Source organism: Bicyclus anynana, chromosome 23 (assembly GCF_947172395.1).
Source record: "Bicyclus anynana chromosome 23, ilBicAnyn1.1, whole genome shotgun sequence".
In the NCBI taxonomy this organism is placed as follows: domain Eukaryota; kingdom Metazoa; phylum Arthropoda; class Insecta; order Lepidoptera; family Nymphalidae; genus Bicyclus; species Bicyclus anynana.
The window spans coordinates 2471625-2497431 of record NC_069105.1 but is presented as its reverse complement, the minus strand read 5'-3'; the positions used below and the strand labels follow the sequence as shown (position 1 = coordinate 2497431).

The following is a 25807-nucleotide window of genomic DNA, read 5'->3' as shown; positions in this document are numbered from 1 at the left end:
AAAATGTTTTTTTTTTCTTTGTGTAAAATGTGCCATTAAGGTACAAAAAAACTTCAAGAGTCTAGTTGGCTTGGCATCGAATTCAAACTGAATCTGAATAGGACATAGTTACGATGTAATTTTACGCTTTTTAGTGTCTTTAAAGTGGAATTTTTCTATTTAAAATCTTACATTAAGTGAAAAGCTTTAATTTTTTAGATTGATTACGATTAATAAGATTGATCACAATTACGAAGTCAGCCAATATTTATTTAGTAAATTGAAATATTATCCAGACCTCCATTTCCAACTGAATACGCCAATAAACACAAGGCAGTCCAAAGAGGTGGTATACAGAAAGACGGTGGAAGGTGGTACAGGGGGCGCCATTTGTGTACCAGCTAAAAATATCCTCTAAACAACTGTTCGGTATTTTTGTTAATAGGATTTAACCAATTTTAATTTTTTTTTTTGTTGTCAGGTGCCAAAAATGAAAATCAAATTAAAAAGCCTTATTAGATTGGCACGGAATTCAATTGGAACGTTATATAGCACATGCGTGTTCTAGTTAATTACTTGTTTCTTAGACTTTTTTTTTTAACTAACATGAGGTGAAAACCTTTCTATACAACCAAGACCATGTCAAGCAATATTTATTTATCAAATTGAAACGATTCCCAACTGAATGCGTTAACAAACAAGAGGCAAAAGAGGTGGTATATAACACATACAAGGGGCGTTGTTTTTGTACCTACTAAAATATCCTCCAAGAAACTGGTAATTAACAAATAATGACACATTTCTGTTATGTGCCAAAAAGGCAAAAAAAAAATAAGTCGAAAGGACCTATTAGGCTTGGCACTTAATTCAAGCTGATCAAAATAGGACATAAGCAAATAATGTTTCGTTTTTTAGTGTCTTTGCAATATATATTTATTAAATTGAAACAATTCCCAACTAAGCCAACAAACACGAGGCAAAAGAGGTGGTATATACAGGGGGCGTTATTTTTGTACCAGCTAAAAATATCCTCCAAGCAACTGTTTGTTACTGGGACATTTTAAATCGATACAGGCGCCGTGTCGACAGACCGACTGTACCCACTCACGCCGTCTGTAGGGACGAAGTAAACAAGCAACTTTGAATTGGTAATGTGTCTGCCTTTGAGACATCGTTGATCGTTTACTTGCTCTTCAATTTTTGAATACAAGCAGGCGATATTTTGCGTCATAAACAATGAATTACAGATTTGCGTTTTAGACTGCGTTGATCGATACTTGCTCTTCAATTTTTGAATACAAGCAGGCGATATTTTGCGTAATAAACAATGAATAACAGATTTGCCTTTGAGACATCGTTGATCGTTTACTTGCTCTTAAATTTTTGAATACAAGCAGGCGATATTTTGCGTCATAAACAATGAATAACAGATTTGCCTGTGAGACGTCGTTGATCGTTTACTTGGTCTTCAATTTTTGAATACAAGCAGGCGATATTTTGCGTCATAAACAATGAATTATAGATTTGCCATTGAGACAGCGTTGATCGTTTACTTAGTCTTCAGTTATTGAATACAAGCAGGCGATATTTTGCGTCATAAACAATGAATTACAGATTTGCCTTTGAGACATCGTTGATCGTTTACTTAGTCTTCAGTTATTGAATACAAGCAGGCGATATTTTGCGTCATAAACAATGAATTATAGATTTGCCATTGAGACAGCGTTGATCGTTTACTTAGTCTTCAGTTATTGAATACAAGCAGGCGATATTTTGCGTCATAAACAATGAATTACAGATTTGCCTTTGAGACATCGTTGATCGTTTACTTAGTCTTCAGTTATTGAATACAAGCAGGCGATATTTTGCGTCATAAACAATGAATTATAGATTTGCCATTGAGACAGCGTTGATCGTTTACTTAGTCTTCAGTTATTGAATACAAGCAGGCGATATTTTGCGTCATAAACAATGAATTACAGATTTGCCTTTGAGACAGCGTTGATCGTTTACTTGCTCTTCAATTTTTGAATACAAGCAGGCGATATTTTGCGTAATAAACAATGAAGAACAGATATACAAGCAAGCGATATTTTGCTTCATAAACAATGAATAACATATTTGCCTTTGAGACAGCGTTGATCGTTTACTTGGTCTTCAATTTTTGAATACAAGCAGGCGATATTTTGCGTGATAAACATGAATAACAGATTTGCCTTTGAGACAGCGTTGATCGTTTACTTGGTCTTCAATTTTTGAATACAAGCAGGCTATATTTTGAGTTATAAACAATGAATAACGGATTCGTAGGGTTTTCGCGAAGACAGTTCTTAGCGAAACATCTAAACAAAATTCAAAATGCGTTTATTTTAGGCACTTTAGAGACGTAAAAATTCGTCTGTTTGTAGTGATTCTACTATCAGTTCGGAAGGCAGAACCTGCTAAAAAACGACAAGAAACTTATCTTTAAACAGTTGCTCTTTTTAAAAATCATACACTTTTCATTACTTATAAAATTTTTGTAACTGTGTAAGCTGATCCAATGGCCTCCAAGCATCTTTGCCATTGAAGAATTAATTAATTGTCAATATATTCGAGTCTTTAAATAGAATTAATTGATGTATTTGTCGCCAAAACAGACTTATCTAAACCGGCAACGCCATCCAGGTCCAATCAAAAACTCCATGTAGATTTCACAAATTCACTTCAAAATCATCTTTAGAAGATGTTGACTCTAGTTACAAACACGTAACTAGTTTTTTTTTTCTACTGCATGTAGATGGTTTTGAGGGATGTAAACAGGCAACTTAGATTAATAAACATACACAGGCAACTTGATCTCATGATTTTTACGTAAATCGGTTCAGCTGTACTAATGGTTTTAAACCCAAAATTACTGAAAAAATCTAAATTTATAAATGTATAGCTCGATTTTACAGTAGTCATGGTCTAGTTTTTGAACTGACTAACATGAAAATGGGTGAAAAGACAACTTTATTTACGTTGGACCGTAAAAATAGGTCGATAACATTAAAATTATGATCCATTAAAAGCGGGCATATAGGGTGATCTATTTTTGTACTGTTGTAAATGTTCGAGCAACTCACTGGCACAGTTCAAACTGTAACAATGTCAAGACCGAAAAATTCATGAGCGCTTTAATAGGCCGTAAGCCTGCGATACCCAGGCTTACCTCATTTTGTACGGCCTCCGTGGCGCAGTGGTATGCGCGATGGGATTTACAAGACGGAGGTCCTGGGTTCGATTCCCGGCTCGGTCGATTCAGGTTTTCTTAATCTAGTTACCACTACTATTTAGCGTTCAAGTACGATGTTGTGTAGAAACCGAAAGGGGTGTGGATTTCATCCTCCTCCTAACAAGTTAGCCCGCTTCCATCTTAGATTGCATCATCACATATCATCAGGTGAGATTGTAGTATCTTTCAAAGCCACTAAAGTCCATAATCCATAAATTGGACAGTGGCGTGTTCAAGGTTTTCAACTAGGGCATTATTCCTATACCTTCATTTTACGAAACTAAATATCGCATGTCTCAAACGGTGAAGGTAAAACATCGTGAGGAAAACTGTAGAGAATTTTCCTAATTTTCTACGTATGAGAAGTGTGTATTGGGTCAGACTGGTGAACTAACCTAACCCCTCACATTCTGAGAGGTGGCTCGTGCTCAACAATGAGCTGAATATGTTGTTAAAGATGATGAGTCTATTCGAAGGTTTTGTCTTATCTTACTTTCTATTAAGTGACAATGAATGTGAATATAGTGAATAATCGAAGATACTACTTGAATCTTAAAATCCAAAAGAGGCAAGAGCCGTGATAGCCCAGTGGATATGACGTCTGCCTCCAATTCCGGAGGGCGTGGGTTTGAATCCGGTCCGGTGCATGCACCTCCAACTTTTCAGTTGTGTGCATTTTAAGAAATTAAATATCACGTGTCTCAAACGGTGAAGGAAAAACATCGTGAGGAATCTATCACCGGTGAATTTTCTTAATTCTCTGCGTGTGTGAAGTCTGCCAATCCGCATTGGGCCAGCGTGGTGGACTATTGGCCTAACCCCTCTCATTCTGAGAGGAGACTTGAGCTCAGCAGTGAGCCGAATATGGGTTGATAATGATGATGAGCCTATTTCTCGTGACTCATTACAAGTCAAGAACTTTCAATAAAATACTAGTAATAACTTCAAGGTTTTTCCAAAACGTTCAAGTATCAAGACGTTCGATGTAGTAGGTATATCCTTTAGCCTTTCTAATTTATAGATATATGTAAGTAGCACCTTGACTCACATTCTAGATAACAATACAAGATTAGATATATTTACATGAATTAGTAATCAATATAAAACTAAAGGTATCATCATTTACAACCCATATTCGGCTTACTGCTGAGCTCGAGTCTCCTCTCTGAATGAGAGGGGTTAGGCCAATAGTCCACCACGCTGGCCCAATGCGGATTGGCAGACTTCACACACGCAGAGAATTAAGAAAATTCTCTGGTATGCAGGTTTCCTCACAATGTTTTTCCTTCACCGTTTATGATACGTGATAAAAGGACGTATCCTATTTTTGACGTTTGCCGAGTAGTCAAGTTGTTAGCATATGATAAATTCTTGAATTCGAGTCCAGGGGCGGACAGTTGATGGTCTGTTTGGACCCTTGGAACCGGCTAACTTCCAAAGCCACGACGGTTCTTGTGACGCAGTGATACAAGACGGAGGTCCTGGGTTCGAGGGATCGAACGTGAGGTTTTCTGAATTGGTACAGGTGTGGCTGGTGGGAGGCTTCGGTCGTGGCTAGCTACCATCTTACCGGCGTAGACGTACCGCCTAGCAATTTAGCGTTCCGGTACGATGTCGTGTAGAAACCGAAAGGGGTGTGGATTACATCCTACTCCTACCAAGTTAGCCCGTTTCTTTATTAGATTACATCATCGATACCTACCATCAGGTGAGATTGTAGTCAAGGATTAACTTGTAGAGTATAAAAAAAAAACAAAAAGTACTTACCTATAGTAAGAGCATGGGCTGACAGTGACAAACTTTCTTAAAATATTACTTATATATATATTATATCTATACTAATATTATAAAGAGGTAAAGTTTGTGGTGTACGAGATAATAACTGGAACTATTAAACCGATTTTGAAAATTCTTTTACCACTAGAAAGTCACGTTATTTGTGAGTGTCATAGGCTAATTTTCATCCCGGGAAAGGGACATATGAGTACGTGGGTGAAACCTCGAGGCATTGGCTTGTATACTATACTAGCTGACGCCGCCGGTTTCACCCGCGTGGTTCCCGTTCCCGTATTAATACGGAGATAATACATAGCCTCTAGCCTTCCTCGATAAATGGTCTATCTGACACTGAAAGAACTTTTCAAATTGGACCAGTAGTTCCTGAGATTAGCACGTTCAAACAAACAAACTCTTCAGCTTTATAATGTTAGTATACTTACACATTTACTTTAATACATTTAATAAACATATTTAATAATTTTTTTATTTAATAGTTACTTTTAAAATAATGTATGACTGTAATAATGTATATGTTTTGATATTATAACATAATATGATGTAAAAAATAGGTACTATCAGTGTATGTGTTATGATTCACTATCGTGGAAACCATTTTAATTTAATGGACCCCCAAATTTTTTTTCGCTGACATAGACCCCTTGCGGTTTGTCCTAGACCCCTAGGGGTCGATATAGACCACTTTGGGAATCACTGGTATAGATAATGATTGTAGGTTTGAGAACAGTTTTGAAGTAATTGTTACCTCTGGCGATAACCATCTGTTACCATGAACTTGCATTATTGGACTATTAATCATATTAACTTACTCGGTTATATTTTTACTAAAGCATTTTCCAGTTAATGCGTCGGCATTCGCGGTTTGTTTCAAAATGTAAACATTAATGTTTTTCCGAGAATTGTTTGTAGTAAGTTAGTAGGTACTTGTTGGTAATATTGTTTAACTAAACAACATTAAATACTACAAGTTTACAGGTATTATCTATCGAGATTAATTCGTTTTTTTTAAAAAAAAACATAGATACGTTACTAACTATCAAATTTTTTTGTATTTTTTATTCTATGACAAGTTAACCCTTGACTGCGATCTCACCGGATGTTAAGTGACGATGCAGTCTAAAGGCAGTCTTCTGTTTTTGGCGACCGCGACCTGCGACCGCGAGGCTTAGTATGAATTTATATGGAGCACTAAACGAAGCCAGAAACCGCGTCGCGCGACCACTTTTGTTTAGTGTTGTAGTAGTTTACTCCATATTTACAAGCGGACGCCTGCGATTTTGTCTGCGTGGAATTCAGTTTTTCACAAATACCAGGGGAAGCCTCAGACGGCCTCCGTGGCGCAGTGGTATGCGCGGTGGATTTACAAAACGGAGGTCCTGGGTTCGATCCCCGGCTGGGCCAATTGAGATTTTCTTAATTTGTCCAGGTCTGGCTGGTGGGAGGCTTCGGCCGTGGCTAGTTACCACCCTACCGGCAAAGACGTACCGCCAAGCGATTTAGCGTTCCGGTACGATGCCGTGTAGAAACCGAAAGGGGTGTGGATTTTCATCCTCCTCCTAACAAGTTAGCCCGCTGTCATCTTAGACTGCATCATCACTTACCATCAGGTGAGATTTTAGTCAAGGGCTAACTTGTAAAGAATAAAAAATAAAAAAAAAAAAGCATGGATTTTTCCGGGATGGAAAGTAGCCTATGTGTTAATCCAGAGTAAAATCTATTTCCATTCCAAATTTCAGCCAAGTAAAAGAGGAACAAACATACTTACACACTTACACACTTTCACACTTACACACAAACTTTTGCCTTTATAATATTAGTGTGATAGTGTGATACTAAGCAGTGGGTCGTGCGACCTTGACGCGGTCGCAGGTCGCGGTCGCCAAGATCGGAATGCTACTTTAAGATGTAAGCAGGCTAACTTGGAAGAGGTACAAGTTTATTCTATCATACCTCTGACGGTTTCTACGCGGCAACGTACCGGAACGCTACATCGCTTGGCGTTACGCTCTTGCCCGTTGGGTGGAATCCCTGGACCGCTAGTAAATATAATAGAATCCGTCATATTATTTAGCGTTCCGATACGATGTCGTATAGAAACCGAAAAGGGGTGTGGATTTTCATCCTCCTCCTGACAAGTTAGCCCGCTTCCATCTTAGTTTTCATCACCACTTACCATCAGATAAGATTGTAGTCAAGGGCAAACTTGTAGAAAAACAAAACAGTAATTTCATTGACAATTTTGTTTTTATAATTCCAGGTGATAGTGGAATCTCACAAGGAGCTACGATGTCCGGAGTGCCGCGTGCTGGTGGAGACGAAGGTGGAGGAGCTGCCTCCGAACGTGCTCCTCATGAGGATCCTCGAGGGCATGAAGAACTCCGCGCCCAGGAAGATCAGCACCCAGCGAGCTAGGAGCGGCCTATCGCAGGTGAAGTTTCCACTAATATTTATATTTGTTACAAATTCCTCGATTACAGGTGGTATTAACATTATTAATTATCTTCTCAGAATGAGAGGGGTTAGGCCATTAGTCCACCACGCTGGCCCAATGCGGATTGGCAGACTTAACACACGCAGAGAATTAAGAAAATTCTCTGGTGTGCAGGTTTCCTCACGATGTTTTTCCTTCTCAGGAAGCTCAGCAGTGAGCCGAATATGGCTTGATAATGATGATGATGGTTTATGTTATTGTGGAGGGGAGATGTCAGTGTTGGTATAATTAAGAGGATATTTGATGACTTGAGCTCAGTTGTTTCTAATATTATCAAATTATATTTTGATCATTAAAATATTTTCTATGGTTAGTTAATAGTTACTATTAGTGCATTAAACATAAATCGCATAATTTTAAATCACGATAAAAATGCAGTCACATTTAGTAGTCCACTAAGTTTATTGTTTACAATAGTTTACATATTATTATTTAGAAACAAATTAATTAAACGACTACTATTCAAAGTATATTCAGAGCTAAATAACTGCAAGTTTGTTAGGCAGCGTAGACACCGTCACGCTGCCAGTCGTGTTAGTGATTTTGTATTGAGTATACTACGCACTGTTTCAGGCGCACACGCAGCTGCATTTGCTGCGCGGGGACGGCAAGCAGGCGCCGCCACACGCACGAGCCATGTATGACTACATGTCCAAAGAGTTAGGGTAAGTATAAATCATAGAACAGAAAATGCTAAAAGCTAGCTTTTTACTTCTTAAATCCGTGGTATAAATATTTTGCGCAGGCCGCATAATAGGGGTTTTTATAAAACAAACGAACTTTATAGAGAGTTTGAATTCCAAGTTTCATACTTACTCTACTTTATGTATTCATGCTGTAAAGCTTAACCTAACAATTGGCTAGTTGACGCTTTTTTTTAATGGTCTTAAATAGGGCATTATCGTTCTACTAGATTGAAAAAAAAAAACATTTTTTAAGAGAGATGTTTACATGAAAATTTTAGTTTTTAAATAATAATGTTTTCACTACTCTTGCTCAAAAACATTGTCATATTACCACTCCACAGCGGGGCTAAACAAGCATATTAGCCTCTAGGGGCTAAAGTAATTTTGTTTTTTTAATTATTGTCTGTTATGAGTACTAGCCAAGTACTAGCCTACTTTATATCGAAGGAGGTTATATGGCTCCGCGCGTCGAGCGATTGAGCCAGAGGTAAGGTCCTGACTGTTTGATAAAAATAAAACTTGGAATTGGAATAAAATGCAGCGTCCTTGTCTGTGAAATGCGGTTATTTTTTTTATTTGATTTTTATTGAGTTGCGAATTTATAGAGCGAGATTTGAAGACAAGGGTGCACGGTGTAATACCTTTGCCTTTTCTTCATGGGAAAAAATATATTAATAATAAAGAAAATAAAATTAAAGAGCGAGAATTTAAAAACAATTATTGTCGTGGATAATCTAATTACTTGATATTTTTAAATAAATTCATTGTGAATTTGTGAACGTAATTTACATGTTTCGCAACATTAATTGTTATGTCTTCATCTAGTGAGAATGGTGACCCTAATTTAGAGATGGATCAAAAAAGACTTACAAATTAAACACCTACTTACGAAAAATTTAATAAGTGGAGAAAAGAACAACAAGTGCATGCTTACTTACAACTTACGCATGGTGTTTTTTAAACAATTATCTAACATGTTTACCCCTCATATTCATTATTCAACTTCACTGTAGTCGGAAATTAAGTTACCGCGTAAAAGCATTTTCCCGAAACATCCAAAGTTGTAGCATTATGTACCTACATTTTAATTTTCAAATAAAATATATCATTGAATATTGTACTAAACTATTTTATTTTCTCGCAATCGTAGTGAAAAGCAGAGTGTAACACGTGGGGCTAAACCCATTATAAACTCGGTTTCTATGTAGGCGGCCCTCGCCTTCGTATCGGGCCCTAAAAATACCTCGTAAATAATGGGTCTTTTTAGCCCCTTGTATAACAATCTACTATTTTGACAATACCAGCCAAAACGCCTGTCGGCCATGATGGTCTATATTTAACCGTTTCATGACGTCAAACAAATCCCTTACAAACGGGGCGTATGACTTAAAAAGTTAACAATTCGTTTGACGTTAGTAGTACATCAAGTAACATTGTGACGTCACAAAATAGACGACTTTTTTTACGTTTTGAAAATTTTAAAATATACATTAAACAAGATTATAAGAAATCCCTAATTAATCTATACTTAATATTATAAAGCTGAAGAGTTTGTTTGTTTGATTGAATGCGCTAATCTCAGGAGCTACTGGTTCGATTTGAAAATTCTTTCAGTGTTAGATGGCCGATTTATCGAGGAAGGCTATAGGCTATATATTATCCCCATATTCCTACGGGAATGGGAACCATGCGGGTAAAACCGCGTGGTGTCAGCTGGTTATAAAATATACATGATAATTAAGTTTTATAAGAAATTCTTAATTAATATCGATATCGGACCCTTACTCCATGTATTATTACTATTTGATACGAGTCAACTACCCTATTTAGTTTCAATTGCTTAAATTAGAAATGATGTCTGCGTTAGTCCTAAAAATTATTGTATCATGAAGACAAGCTTTTCAGCTAATTTTTCAGAGCGAACACTATGCAATGTCATGTTAAAGCATTAGTATAAATGCTAATTTTTAAAATATGTTTTTTCCTCTAAGCACCATTAAGCAAATAAGCGTAATCAGTGGCCTTGTATTTAATTAAAATATGTAGAATTGGAGGCTACTGACTTGCATTATTTTGTGTGTCACCCAGACGTTAATTAATGATCTCCAATTGCCTCCAAGCATTGTCTATACTAATATTATAAAGAGGTAAAGTTCGAGAGGTTTTTAGAGGTAACCCACATGTGCCCAAGAGGGGTAGTAATTTAAAGGGGTTATATTGGAATTATTACTTCAAATTAAAAAAAAACATCCAAGTTAACCAAATGGATTTAACATTAAGAGGTTAAGAAATTGGATTTCCATTCATAGGACATGTTGCATTTACATCTAAAACTGTGTTTACAATTATTACAACTATGAGTAACAAATATTCATTCTAATATTATAAATGCTAAAGTATGTCTGTCTAACCCAGCTGGAATGCTAAATGCTAGACATTCCAACTAGGCTATCCACTAAATCCTACTAATATTATAAACGCGAACGCAAAGTTTGTAGGGATGTTTGTTACTCTTGAATGCCTCAACTACTTAACCGATTTGGATTTAATTTAAATTGGAGATAGATAATACCCTTAATTAACACATAGGCTACTCTTTGTTAAAAAGTTCATGGTTTCATGATATTTACGAAAAACTGTAGTTATAAGGGGGGTACCGGTACTGGTCTAAATTTTAGCTAATACGGGTAAACCTTTGCTAAAATTTGGAATGGAGATAGATTAACCTGGATTTTTGTCCCAGATAAATTACATACTTATATATGGGAAATTTTATTTTTCAGTGACCTCTCCTTCAAAAAAGGAGAGACGATCATCCTGCAGAAGAAGTTGGATCCATTCTGGTACCATGGAGAGTGTTCCGGCCGGTCTGGTGTATTCCCCATCACCTATGTTCAGGTACGGCATATTATAAACTTGAAAGTTTGTATGGATGTTTGTTACTCTTTAACGCTGCAACTACTGAACCAATTTGGTTGAAATTTGGAATGGAAATAGATTTTACTCTGGATTAACACATAGGCTACTTTTAATCCCGGAAAATTCATGGTTCTCGAGGTTTCTATTGACCAAAAGGCCCCCCGACCCCAAAAGGACCCCAACCCCTAAAGATCCCCTGACTAAGGTGACCGTACTATTATATATAGTATTGTACTATATTCCGGGTCTGCTGTACTAAGTATATACTGTTGTTAAATTACGCGAAAATACTATATTTTTTTATAATATACACAATTCGATAGAAGCAATATCGTATATTGTATCCGATGATGACTATCTTATAGTTGGTTTTCATAATTTTAACCATATGACACTCGTGTTTATGACAAAAAAGTTCTTTAATAATGCTATGTTTGTTAATATAATAATCTTCATCTATTTTTTACTTATTCCATAAAATACTATATTTTCTTCCAAGTGTACTATATAATTTAGAGCTTAAAACTAAAAAGTACTATAGTTTCTGAAAAAATGTTGGCAACCCTAGATTCAGGTCATCTGGCAACACGCTCTATTTGAAGACTATAATGTTCCTTCTTTAAAAAAAAATTAAAATAACATGGTTTGTTTTTTCTGTATCAGATAGTGGTACCTCTGCCGGTGTCCACCGCCCTGTGTAAAGCGCTATATGACTTCCGAATGTCAGCGCCTGACGAAGAGGGGTGCTTGGCGTTTGACAAAGGTAAGAACCCTAAATGAATGCAAGAAATGGATAGAGTAAGTAACTGTAGATATAATAGACAACCCACTATATCATGAAGACAAAACGACATATTGTCGACCAATAACCCTGAACCGAAAAAAGGGGGGGTTTTCTGGTTCAGTGTGTTGCTATTTGACAAAATTAAACCGGTTTTGCGCTATCGGTCAAGAATATGTATTTCTAGCTTCAGGTAAAATTGTAGTAGATTCTGAGGCCATTCTTCGTAGTGGGTAATATACACATATGGCCTACGCCTGAAGTGAAAGGTGCGCAACAGAGGAACAGCACGCCGCGGCGTCCGCTGCCGCCCACGAAGGCACGGAGAAAGGTGCGCAGAATAGGTTGCGCACAAAAAACGTAACACTGTCATTCGTTCGTCGAATTTTACTGCCCATATTTTTTCATACCGGGGGCTATATATGAAAAATTAATTAAGGACTAAACTCCAATAATAATAATTGCAGGTGCAATAATATCAGTGCACCGGCGAGTAGACGAGAACTGGGCGGAGGGTCGGCTCGACCAGCGCGTCGGCATATTCCCCATCGCCTTCGTCGAGCTCAACCAGGCGGCGCGACAGCTCATGAACACGTAAGACCTTTGCTTCATCAATACTTCATCATTACAGCCGATGGACATCCACTGCTGGACATAGGCCTCTTGCATGGACCTCCAAGGAACACCAGTCTCGAGCTACCAGCATCCAGCGGCTCCCTGCAACCCGTTTGATATCTTCTGTCCACCTTGGGACCCCAACGTCCATCGACTATCCAACTATGTGGTCTGCCCATTGCCACTTCAGCTTCACGACTCACTGTTAGTGACTTTGGTTTGTGTGCGGATTTCCTCATTTCTGATTAGATCTCATAAAGAGACTCCAAGCATAGCTCGCTCCATCGCCCTCTGAGTGACTTTGAGCCTTCTAATGAGGCCCGTAGTCAGTGACATTAATACTTAACAGATTATTTTATGTATTATCATTAACAGCTCATATTCGATTTACTTTTTATAAGACATTAAATATCACGTGTCTCAAACGGTGAAAGGAAAAACATTGTGAGGATTACCTGTGAATTTTCCAGCTTGGTCCAGTGTGATGGACTATTAGCCTAACCCCTCTGACTATTAGACTGCCCCCTCTCCATTCTGAGAGGAGACTCAAGCTCAGTTTCAGTTACTGTCTATCAGATCTACTGATATATTATCTAAGAAGTAAATGACATAATTTAGTGTATTATAGCTTAAAAATATTTAATATTTTTCAGAGCACCATTAAACCGACCAGTCCCTCCTGTACCAGACCACACAAGAGCTGGACATTCAGAACACAGACATCATGCTCAGGTAATTTACTAAATAATTAGTTAACAAATAACAATTAAAAGTTACACCTGATTCAAAAGTAAAACTAAAAAGAAGCTGGTACTAGTAATTTTGCATGTAAATGGTTACCATGTAGATGGATCATCATCTTACTTGAGTCAAAACAAACTGTCTATATTATTATATGACCAAATTCAGTTTAAGGCAAAATAAATTAATTATTATATATATTAGAAAAAATTATAGGTCTTACTAAGACATAAATACGATGCAAAAATGTTTAATAAGCTATCTCAATACATTTTTCATCAAAGGATTTGCTTGATTTTTCCTTATTCATCTCAACTTTGATTCGTATCAGTAATGATTTATATTTGTTCCAGCATCCTCACAGATACCAGCCGATGTCAATATCAACACCGACCACCGGTCAAGGCCAGAGCAACTACCAGAACATAGCAACGATGAGCCAGTCTCACCCCAACCCCAACTTCCAAACCCACACATCGATAACCAACCCACCCCAAATGTTACTACCCCATCCAGTCAATCATCTCTCAACCGTAACCCATTCCAGTTTATTAACAACGACTGCAGTACCAAGGAATATTGTGGAACCGACCCAGAACAAGCATTCGTTAGATCTAATACACTTTTCAAACACACACAACAAAACACATATACTTAGTAGTATAGGAAGTGTGTCACATATAGGTGATAATTATGACAGATTACGAGCAGCTAAATTTGACAATTACAATTCAACACCGGCTTACAAAGTGGAGACGACATATCAGAACGTTCGTACACATGAACACTTTCCTGTGACGTCAGTAAACTTTACCAACAACAGTTCGGACTCCAGTTCCAGTGTCAACACACCTTCGGCTGGTATCATAAGTTCTACGACAACTCCAAACACAAGTTCCAACACCAGTACGTGTGAGAGTGCTGAACCGAGCTTACCGAGTTCCCCGGATAACGCAGAACGAAGTGTGCCACAGACAAATACACCGAACAACCAAAATACTCCAAACTCTATGGAAATAGATAATCCAGAGACTCCAGAAACTCTTAACGCTTCGTTGGGAGCGTTAAATCTTAACGAAAGTTCCACAGCAACTAATACATCTTTGAACGTCAGCCTCCCACCGTCTGAGAGTCCAAAGTTGAATGCATCCAGTGGGAGCAGTGCTTCACAGAATCAAACAGAGAGTCAGGAAAGTTCGAGCAATACTGAGACTTCTAGACTTGAAGTGCCGAGTTCGTCGAAGATTGCTCTTCGTTCAAGTGGTCCTGATTCGATATTAACGTTTGGTTTGGGGTTACAAGCTGCACTGTCCCCTTCCCATAGTAAGGAGGGAAATTATATGGTTAGAGGTCACAGGGATCACCATCACAGGGAGAAAAGGCACAGCTTGACGCCATCTACGCATTTGCAAGGGAATCATACACAAAATAGGTGAGTGAAAATCTTTTATATATGACTATGATTTTATTATTTAAAAATGTTCTAAACTGGTACATTTTGGTTTGTTCAATTTGGGTTTTATACTCTCAATAGCTCAACGGTAAGAGCGATCGGACACATCACTGAAGGGTGGTGGTTCGATCCTCACCCCGTTGGTCTATTGTCGTACCCACTCCTAGCACGAGTGGGTACGACAATAGACCTAGGAGGGGAATGGAAATATTGGCCGTATTATTAAAGATATGGCAAATATTCTTTTTTAAAAAAAAAAAAAAAAAATTACTGGTGATAATTTTAAGCCCATCGCCTGCCCTGGCTTACCCTAAAACCTGGCAATTTACTTATATCTAAAAACATCTAATAATTCTTTAACTTTATTAACGAAATCATTACTTTTAAAAAGTTTGCTACAATGTTTTACGACATTTTTAATTCATCTATGATTTGTCCCCAAAGGGGTATAATTGGTTTGTTTGTTTGTTTTCTTGTTTGTTAAGCTTGTTGGTAACAGAAAAATAAAATAATAAGCTTCAAATGTCACTTCGATACACCGGATGAACATTTCGAAGAAGAGTAAAATTTTCCATTTTAATAAAAATATAATACTAATAAATTTTACAATATACGTTCCAGGCACTCAGCAGAGATCCTAGCAACGAGTCTCCTAGACCACGCCACAGAGAGAGAGCGCGACAGACCAGAGAGACGCAGAAGAAGATCCCGCAGCAACGAGAGACCTTTGCCTTCTGCCTACATCGCCTTGTACCCGTACAAGCCACAGAAACCGGATGAACTCGAGCTGAAGAAGGGAGGTAGGTGGCTAAATGCTTTGAAGAATCTATACATATAAATGATATTGAAATGTTTGTCTGTTATATCAAAAGAAATGTGTTTTATGCTTATATTTACACTACAAAACACTATTGCCCTAATTCACATTATTGATTTACCCCACTAATAAAGGAACCAAATATAAGACCTTCACCGACCTGTCAACTGGATGAAAAGTTTTTAATATATATATATATATATTTTAATTGAAACAAAATGCTTTTCATCCGGTTGACAAGTCATTGATGATCATCTTATATTCGTTATTCTTTATCAGCTCATGTTCGGCTCACTGCTGAGCTCGAGTTTCCTCTGAGAATGAGACGTGTTAGGCCAATAGTCCACCACGCTGGCCCAATGCGGATTGGCAGACTTCACACATGCAGAGAATTAAGAAAATTCTCTGGTGTGCAGGTTTCCTACTACCCACTACTAGTGATAAGGTCGCCTTTTGCCTATAAAATTCACGTGTTCTGTTGTAATTTTTTTTGTGCAAATAAAGTTATTATAAATAAAATAACTGAAGTTGGATCAAAAAGTCAAAGCTAAAGCACTATACAAATAATTCTATGACTAATTTGAAATGTGTTTTCACTTATTCAGCTCGGATGCAGTGGATAATGGGGATGATGACTAGGTTTGAATATATTGATTTTAATGATACATTCGGGTAAATAAGGTCAATGTTAACTAATTTATACAAAAAAGCAATGACTGTCTGGATATTTGCAAAATAAATAAGATTATAAAATTTCACGTGTTCGACTCGGATGCAGTGGATAATGGTACTTGTAACGCTAGCCACAAACGGTCAATTATTCTTACGTTTCTGTAGCACCTACGTCTATAATTGATCGTGTGTTGATCACTGCGTACATTGAGTACGCCGCGTGGGTACTGCCGTTTGCTTTTCAGAAACGTGAGAATAATTGACCGTCAATGGCGACCTTAATGTTTACAGGCATATACACGGTGACGGAGCGGTGCAGAGACGGCTGGTACAAAGGCTGCTGCGAGCGCGCGCAGCGCTGCGGCGTGTTCCCCGGAAACTACGTCGCGCCGCTCACCCCCCTGGCGCCCGCGCAGCCCAGGGTCAAACACGACAAGGTACCGTACGATGTCCTTTATTACGTCTCGGAAACATAAGGTTGTGAGGTTACCGCCTAACTACGTTACCGCTGATCCCTAAAATCTTGTATTGTGCAGCTTCCGACTATACTGTTTTTCTTTCTTTCACTCTAAATGTTGAAGTAAAGCATCTTTACACACGCTAGTCTTGAGGAGTAAGATGCTAAATGCGTTACCAAAATAGTAATCAGGCGAGGTTTTTTACAGTTCGTTTTATGGAGAATGGTGCAGGTGACAGTTCGTTTCACTCTTCAACGATTCACGATAATAGTACGTATTATGAACGTCATAGAGGCGACTGTCAATGTACCCATGCTAACTGGAAAACACTTTAGATTCGTGCTGCCAACTACAGGCACAGTGAATCAGTGTTAGCTGTTTTAAACTACTTTAAGAACTCTTAAAGCTGACAGCGCTTTAATATACAACAATAGAAAAAAACGAGCGTGTTTTAAACTCCAAAACTGAAGTGAAACTTCCTTGAAAAATAAAAAACCGAGCGCCATCTATGAGCCTCAGGTGTGACTACATCGCAACAGTTTCTATAAGTGTACAAAAAGGGATTGTTTCGAAGTTCTCTAACAACGCCATCTACTGGTAGTTTAAAATAAGAAACACTGTTTCACTGTGCCTGTAGATGGCAGCACGCATCTTAAAAGCCTCGCTCGATTACACTTTTCATAACGCATTCAAGACAAACGTGCGTAAAGAAATTCTATTTCAATAATCATATAAATGTTCGCTTAGAGCGTATCCAGCGCTACAGTCAGGAGTGTCAAGAACACTTCGGCGGTCGGCTCGAGTAGCTCAAACGCTGTCAACGTAATCAAGTAAATGTTGCCTTAAAGCGTATCCAGCGCTGCAGTCAGGAGTGTCAAGAACACTTCGGCGGTCGGCTCGAGTAGCTCAAACGCTGTCAACGTAATCAAGTAAATGTTGCCTTAAAGCGTATCCAGCGCTGCAGTCAGGAGTGTCAAGAACACTTCGGCGGTCGGCTCGAGTAGCTCAAACGCTGTCAACGTAATCAAGTAAATGTTGCCTTAAAGCGTATCCAGCGCTGCAGTCAGGAGTGTCAAGAACACTTCGGCGGTCGGCTCGAGTAGCTCAAACGCTGTCAACGTAATCAAGTAAATGTTGCCTTAAAGCGTATCCAGCGCTGCAGTCAGGAGTGTCAAGAACACTTCGGCGGTCGGCTCGAGTAGCTCAAACGCTGTCAACGTAATCAAGTAAATGTTGCCTTAAAGCGTATCCAGCGCTGCAGTCAGGAGTGTCAAGAACACTTCGGCGGTCGGCTCGAGTAGCTCAAACGCTGTCAACGTAATCAAGTAAATGTTGCCTTAAAGCGTATCCAGCGCTGCAGTCAGGAGTGTCAAGAACACTTCGGCGGTCGGCTCGAGTAGCTCAAACGCTGTCAACGTAATCAAGTAAATGTTGCCTTAAAGCGTATCCAGCGCTGCAGTCAGGAGTGTCAAGAACACTTCGGCGGTCGGCTCGAGTAGCTCAAACGCTGTCAACGTAATCAAGTAAATGTTGCCTTAAAGCGTATCCAGCGCTGCAGTCAGGAGTGTCAAGAACACTTCGGCGGTCGGCTCGAGTAGCTCAAACGCTGTCAACGTAATTAAGTAAATGTTGCCTTAAAGCGTATCCAGCGCTGCAGTCAGCGGCTTCAAGAACACAGCGGCGGTCGGCTCGAGCTGCTCAAGCGCTGCCAGCGTTTTAGGATACAATAGAATAATCAAGTAAATGTTCCCTTAGAGCGTATCCAGCGCTGCAGTCAGCAGCGTCAAGAACACTTCGGCGGTCGTCTCGAGGTGCTCAAGCGCTGCCAGCTTTTTAAAATACAATAGAATAATCAAGTAAATGTTCCCTTAGAGCGTATCCAGCGCTGCAGTCAGCGGCTTCGAAAACGCTCGGCTCGAGGAGCTCAAGCGCTGCCAGCTTTTTAAAATACAATAGAATAATCAAGTAAATGTTCCCTTAGAGCGTATCCAGCGCTGCAGTCAGCAGCATCAAGAACACTTCGGCGGTTGCCTCGAGCTGCTCAAGCGCTGGCAGCGCCGCAGTAGCCCCGCCCGATGCGCCGCCCAGAGCCACCAGCCCATTGATCCCTGGTGGTATGTAAATTATATAGTTTTAAATGAAAGAAAAAACTTCGACTTTATTTAATCCTATGTAATTTAATATTAATGTAATATTAAACCATATCGGATTAAACAGTGAAATTAAATAGGGTTCTTTTCCTGAAATTCCTAATAAGTATTTAGATCACCATGACCACATACAGGATTCGCACATACAGACAGCAAGTTCTGTCTTATATAGGATTTTTTAAAACAATTTATACATTACTAGCGGACCCGGTCAAGCTTCGTTTTGACATAAGTGCACTTATTCTCTATCCCTACTCTACCCTTCTATATCTCTACCCCTACCCCTACCCTACCCTACCCTACCCTACCCTACCCCTACAGCTTGACTCTTAAACGTTTGTATGGGAAATAGAAAAGGGCAGTTTTTAGGGTTTTCCCGGAAATTATTTGATTTTTTCTCACCTTTTAAACCTTCCCTATACCTCCACGAACATTTCAAGACCAAGATAAGATAAATCCGTTAAGCCGTTCTCGAGTTTTAGCGAGACTAACGAACAGCAATTTATTTTTATATATATAGATAGATTGTTGTTATCTGTTTATACATTATTTTACAGGAGGTGAAAGTAGAACCGACCACATGGGTTCGCTTATCAGGCATGCAAAAAAGAAATCACAAACATTGATGTATATTTTGTCACTTTACAGTACAACAGTTGACATATCCGTGGCACGCTCCCGCGCAACCTCAGCAAGGCACTCCGAGATCTGAAAAAGTAAGAGAAATCTTTTTACCCGACTGCAAGAAGGGTTATGTTTTTCGCGCGTATCTTGTATGTATGTAATATTCTTTATTACCTCATATCTTCCAAACCACTGAACGGATTTACGTAATTAGGATATCGTTAGATTTGTCTCAATAACCCAAGTATTCTTAGATAGGTAAAACTAAAAAAAAAACAAGACGACTGTGAGACGCTATAGACTCGAGGTGAAATTTAGTTTTTCACAATTCCCTCGGGAACCATGGATTTTTCCGGGATAAAAAGTAGCCTATGTGTTAATCCAGAGTAAAATCTATTTCCATTCCAAATTATTTCAGCTAAATCGCTTCAGTAGTAGCGGCGTATAGAGTAACAAACATCCAAACATACATCCAAACATCCATACAAACTTTCGCGTTTATAATATTAGTAGGATAACTATAGATTTACTATTACATTTTTCCAGTCAAAAGAAAAATCCAAAGCAGAGAAGTCATCCATATCAACGGGAGTGAGCCTCATGAAGCGGTTGGCAGCCATGAAGAAGTGCAAATCCCCCCCACCTGCCGGATACAGTATGGACAACCCGGTGTTTGAGGATGGACCGTCCACCTCCCTCGTGCTGCCCAACCACCCACATCACGTGCGGTTAGTGATTATCATCAGAATAGCCAGGCCATGACGAGATATGGAGTTTGAACCCACCATGTTGCTCCAATATGGGTTAACTTTAAAAAAAAACAAAAAGAATACTTGCCATATTTTTGGGAAATGCTGTGCTAGAAGTGGGTACGACAATAGACCAACGGGGTGGGGATCAAACCACCACCCCTTGGTGAAGAGTCCAAACCGCTCTTACCGTTGAGCTATTGAGGCTTTGAGGATTACTATCAGCATAGTTAGCCATGCCAGGACGAGATATGGAGTTCGAGCCCACCCCGCTCCAATCGAGTTGGCTTTCAATGATCATGTAAATAATGAGTATCACAATAGTCAGGGATCAAACCCAAGACCTTTGGTTAGCAGCAATGGCAATTTTTATCTAACTAGCTCAATTGAGTTTTATATGCTCAACAAAATCAAGGAGCTGGATATTTTGGTTACAAGCGAGGAAATATAGTTGTTCATGTTATAGTTAATTTTTATATGAGTAATTCTGTTTTCGTTTGTTCCAAATTCAAATTTGTTTTCCTCACTGGTGTCCAAAATAGATTTTTGCCCATTTTCGTTAAACATTAAACAATTTTTTTTCTGTGCTAATGAGATGAATATTTATAAACAATTGTAATTTGGCTTGTGGGACCAAATCACTGATTCAATTAAAATCAAATTTCTTACATTTGGGTATGCTCATAATTATCCCGGATATGTATCCTAGTGTATGTTGGTATGTTTACCCTACCCGCATTTACCATAGGAATAATAAAATAATGTAAAATGCTCTTCCACCATCGATCTCCTATTAAAAAGTGGATGCACAATCAGCGACCAAAAAACGTCCCCACTCAATGTGTGCCAAATACAACTTCTTGGCACTCAATTCAAGTAGTCGCATTTGCAAATTCAACCTTAAACTCAATCCTTAAGGTTGAATTTGCTTTGAATTTGGGATTTTATTGAATATTGGACTATATTTAAAGGCCTTTAGGTATAATTTATCTAAAACTGTCAAAGCAAAGTTGGCCAGTTTTTAAGTGAAATTTTCTATATGATTGTGCGTCCTTTTATTATAAGAGGTCAATGTCTTCCACCATTAAATAGTTCTATGCCCTATCACATGCATATTCATAGTGTGTGTGCATCTCGCATGTGTTTGTGTTAACCCCATAACACTCACTTGTCCATTATTTTGCATTGTGTGTGTTTATTTAAATCATTTGTCTGTCTGTAGAATATGAGATAGAATTAAGTTACCTCAAGATACCTCAGCATAGTATTTTTTTTTTTAACTGATTTATGATTTAATTACATATAGACAGACTAGTGATTTCATAGCATTATGTATTACATAATCACATTTAATATGCTCATGTGATCATTAGGTTTATAACAATTTTATTTATTATCAAATCAATGAAATTGTTGTTTTTAACCAATATTTTATGATCGCATGTCCGTTCAGTACAAGTATACAACTGAGGCGAGCTCAACTAAAATTTATTTAATTGCTCTAAATATAGTTAATAACTATAATTATGATTTTCAATTATTTTTTAAATAACAAAAATATATAATAGTGAGTAAATTGAAAACTAAACAAAAAACTGTTCAAACTCTTGCTAGGGTTGAGAAAACATAAAAATATCCATAAAATTATTATCGAAATATTTGTGGACAATCATTTGTGTAAATTATTTATTGTATATTGTGGTTCGACAAAATATTCCATTAAACTCCAGAATCCATAAAACTGTCCACGAATTGGTTTGAAAATATTAAAGAGCATTGCATTTTTAAAATGGCTAAAATAATTTGTTATTATTATTGTTAATTGACGCTATATCTATGTTAAGGGTTGATTCAATGTAATCTAAGAAACATGCTGTTCCAATATTTAAATTATAAAACACTATTGTGTTAAACAAAACGTAACAAATGAGCCGCGTTCGTCGTATACTCGTACTCGGCTGGCACTTGGCAAGTTGCTAGCAATGTATTAGCACTGTGCTAGCACTACTGGCACAATGCTGGCATAGTACTGGCACGGTGCTAGCACTACTGGCACGTCGCTGGCACGGTACTGGCACGGGTAGTAGAGGCTAGTGGCACACGCAGGTCGGGCTCGTGCCCGTCGCAGCTGCTGCGCACGCTGCCCGCGCCCCCCGCCGCCCCGCCCGCGCACGCCCGCGCGCCGCGCCACCACGACCACCGCTCGCACAGGTTTGCACGCACATAGCACACACAGAACACACATACCTTAATTGCATAAAAAACAGCGCCATCTATGAGTCTCAGGCATGACTGTGTTCTTGAACAGGTTCTTGATGTGTACAAAAAGGGATTGTTTCAAAGTTCTCTAAGAACGCCATCTAGTGGTAGTTTTAAATAACAAACACTATTTGAATATGCCTGTAGATGGCAGCACGCATCATAAAAGCCGTAACCGATTACACTTTTCGTAACGCATTCAAATTCAAAATTCTTTTAATTCAATTAGGCTTAGTGTACAAGCACTTTTGAAAGGTCAGGTATATGTCAAAATTTCATTTAATCTAATGGTGGTAATATTAGACGAAAAATTAACATTAAAAGGGTTCCAAACGCGCCTTGATCCAAGAAGAGCCCACAACAAACTCAGCCAAACTTATTTAAAACTAAGCACACAGTCGTTTAATAGAGTTTAACACCAAGCTTTTTTATTATTTATATACTCACTAACACTATAATAAGACTTTACTAAAAGCTTGCGTTTAATAAACACTTTGAACTTTTTGAGAGACATTCCAGTGGATTCATGTGGTAGTTTATTATAAAAACGTATGCAATTGCCCTTAAAAGAATCACTAATTTTTGTAATCTAGTGCGGTGTGCAACAATTTTATTTTTATTTCTGACGTTAATGTTATTAATAAATAAAAGTACAATTAAAGCTTTAGCATCAAACACAGAACACGGACCGTGAACCGTTTTTTATAACAATGGCCGAAAAAGGTGTACTCATTAGTGTACATCTCCTAAATAGATATACAATAAACAAGTTTTCGGAATGCCGTCATAAAAGATGTCTTTTTAATTTTGACACTAAACACTTTTTCAATAGCCTCGGGATGTACCTTACACTGACTGAGTAAATATAGTCTAAGGATATTGTTTTTAATTACAATTAATTTTACGTTTATTCTCAGTACAATACCCACACAATAAATTAGTCTAACACCATTGCAATTGCAATTCATTTAACTCGACAGATAACCAAAAAATTAAAAACTTCTTTACAATAACAACTACTAAGTACTACTCGCACAAAATTATAAAATAATTTAACTTTTTTAGTTTGTTATTTTTCTTTTCACTGTATATAAATTCACTTTTTGTAGCATGCTAGTATTATCATGTCCTTTACTTCCCTTACTAGTGGACATGTCCTGACTTAATTTAAGTTAATTTATAAACAAATGTGTGGACAAATAGTTTTGGTTACAATTAAAAAATAAATAATAACAAAAACATCTAAAGCAGTGACATGCACAAAATTTTTAACTAGGGCAAAGTACAAATAAACAAAATGGAAAATTTCTTCTACAATAATGACAATGACTTTGTACTGAGTCCTAAGTGCATTTTTTGCATCTATGAAGTATACAACATCAAACACTGACTGATATGTTTTTGCACATCAAAAACAGTGTACTCACCAGTGTACACCTCTAAAATTCAAGGAAACCTCTTTTTACAGTCACCAATTTTTAGAAATACAATTGGATTTACCAATTCGTCATTAAAATAATATTTTCAACATTCGAAGCTCTGTCAAACATTTACAGATCAATAAAATATATGCTATGTTTTATCGATACAATCGATACACATCACTACACTGCGCCAAACACCTAATAAGTGCAAGGGAGTGTGCCCCCCAGGGCCTGTAGCTATGTGGCACGTCGATTCTCTTTCTATAAACGCTAACGCTTCTAAAACTAACAAAATGTATAAGAATGACAGATCCGATCGACAACATAATCACGTGACCTGTCGATAGCGAATGTCATTCCCATACATTTTTTATTATCAAAGCTTTAGCGTTTGTAGAAAGACAATCAACGGCTACAGGCCCTGCTCACACTATTTGTTGTCGCGCTTGTAGCAAGATTTTGTCCTGTCCATCATACCTTGATACTCTGTCCGCCATTTTGTATCTTTTTTGTATAGGAGCCCCTGTAACTGAAATATACTAGTTTTAGTTTTATTTTCTTGTTTGTTTTGTGTATGTCTTGCTTGATCACAGTTTTGTTTGCATCATAATCACATTCCTTAATAGTTCCCTTCGAATTTTTTGTAAAGAACAATTAAATAAGCAATTTTTAGGTTTATTTATAATATTAATTATATTAAATAGTTTTGATTGGATGTTGTGTTTTGAACCATTTTCCAACGAACAATTTCACTCAGGTGGAAAATCAGAGTTTCGTAATCTCTATTTCTAGCTCAATATTAAATTAGTAATGGAGTCCTTTAAGTATTATCACACGTAAAAAACTGACATCCAAGGTAAAGTAGGGAAGTTTAGAAGTATTGAATTGATTTCTTTTCCTTTAAAATAAATTACATACAAATCTCCACCAAAAAAGAATATAGTATTGTTTTATTCTGATTTTAATTTAAAATAACAGTGAAAGATTCGACGCCAAGTATTCACTGAGTATGTTAAAGTATTTTTAAATATATTTCATAGCCGGGGCTCCGCTGAGGGCGGCGACTGGGCGGGGCACAGGAAGTCGGCCTCCCTTGATGTCACAGCGCGCAGGGAGAGACACCACTCACAACCTATCAAAGAAAAGTGAGTATTACAGGAAACCAACGAACGTTGACCCGTCTATTGACGTACGGCGCTCGTATACCACGGTCTTTCCCGACCTCAGCTCGATCGGAAAAGGCCTAATATAATATGAGACGAGTATTTTCGTAGGGTCCATCGCGTGGAGACAAAACCTCTGACCAGAGTCTTGGACTTGTATGATGTGATGGGTAGCAGTCACAGTGATTGTACCATTATTTTGTGGTAGAGGAAACAACTCGAGCAGGTCTCAGGACTTGTGACTAAGGGTTTAAGGGATTCCTTAAGTTTGCATAAACACACAACTCTGCCCTATATGTTCACACACATTAAACAATTTATGATCAATAATTCCAACACATTTGGATTGTGCCGCGTTGCAAGAACCAGCTCATGACTAAGAGCCCGTATGGGTTCGAAACTAAACATACTTCGATGTTGTATCACGTGAGCCGTATTTCATAATCAATTAATAATTTAAACAAAGTTACTAACGCAACTAGTAGCGTGACGTAATCCACGCTGCCTAACAAACAACTGAGCTCAAGACATACCTTCTTATTTCTAGCAACACTAATACCATCATCATAACTACATGATATACAACACAACCATAATAGTGACATTTATATTGACATTAATTAATTCGAACTTAGTTTTATTTTTATTCTTTTTAAATTTGTAATTTGTAAGATTTGTTAACTTTTGCACGCGAACTATGGCGTGCAAAAGTTATTATATAAAAAACCTAGTATCATATTCTGGCAAAATAAAAATTGATTGATTGATCAATC

The 25807-nt window shown here is 37.8% G+C and overlaps 1 protein-coding gene across 2 annotated transcripts in view; it reads left to right on the top strand.

The window, feature by feature from the left end:
• LOC112053680 (E3 ubiquitin-protein ligase SH3RF3) overlaps nucleotides 1-25807 on the top strand; it is a 50963-nt gene that overhangs the window by 18130 nt on the left and 7026 nt on the right. The window contains exons 3-16 of one of the 2 annotated variants that reach the window (XM_024093166.2): nucleotides 7290-7460; nucleotides 8097-8188; nucleotides 10993-11107; nucleotides 11792-11891; nucleotides 12377-12503; nucleotides 13178-13256; nucleotides 13619-14697; nucleotides 15340-15518; nucleotides 16499-16644; nucleotides 18647-18779; nucleotides 19464-19531; nucleotides 19986-20167; nucleotides 22295-22399; nucleotides 24912-25016. In XM_024093166.2, the coding sequence (XP_023948934.1) occupies nucleotides 7290-7460; nucleotides 8097-8188; nucleotides 10993-11107; nucleotides 11792-11891; nucleotides 12377-12503; nucleotides 13178-13256; nucleotides 13619-14697; nucleotides 15340-15518; nucleotides 16499-16644; nucleotides 18647-18779; nucleotides 19464-19531; nucleotides 19986-20167; nucleotides 22295-22399; nucleotides 24912-25016 (2681 nt within the window). The remainder of the gene's footprint in view (nucleotides 1-7289; nucleotides 7461-8096; nucleotides 8189-10992; nucleotides 11108-11791; nucleotides 11892-12376; nucleotides 12504-13177; nucleotides 13257-13618; nucleotides 14698-15339; nucleotides 15519-16498; nucleotides 16645-18646; nucleotides 18780-19463; nucleotides 19532-19985; nucleotides 20168-22294; nucleotides 22400-24911; nucleotides 25017-25807) is intronic. The other variant, XM_024093167.2, reaches the window with a different exon arrangement.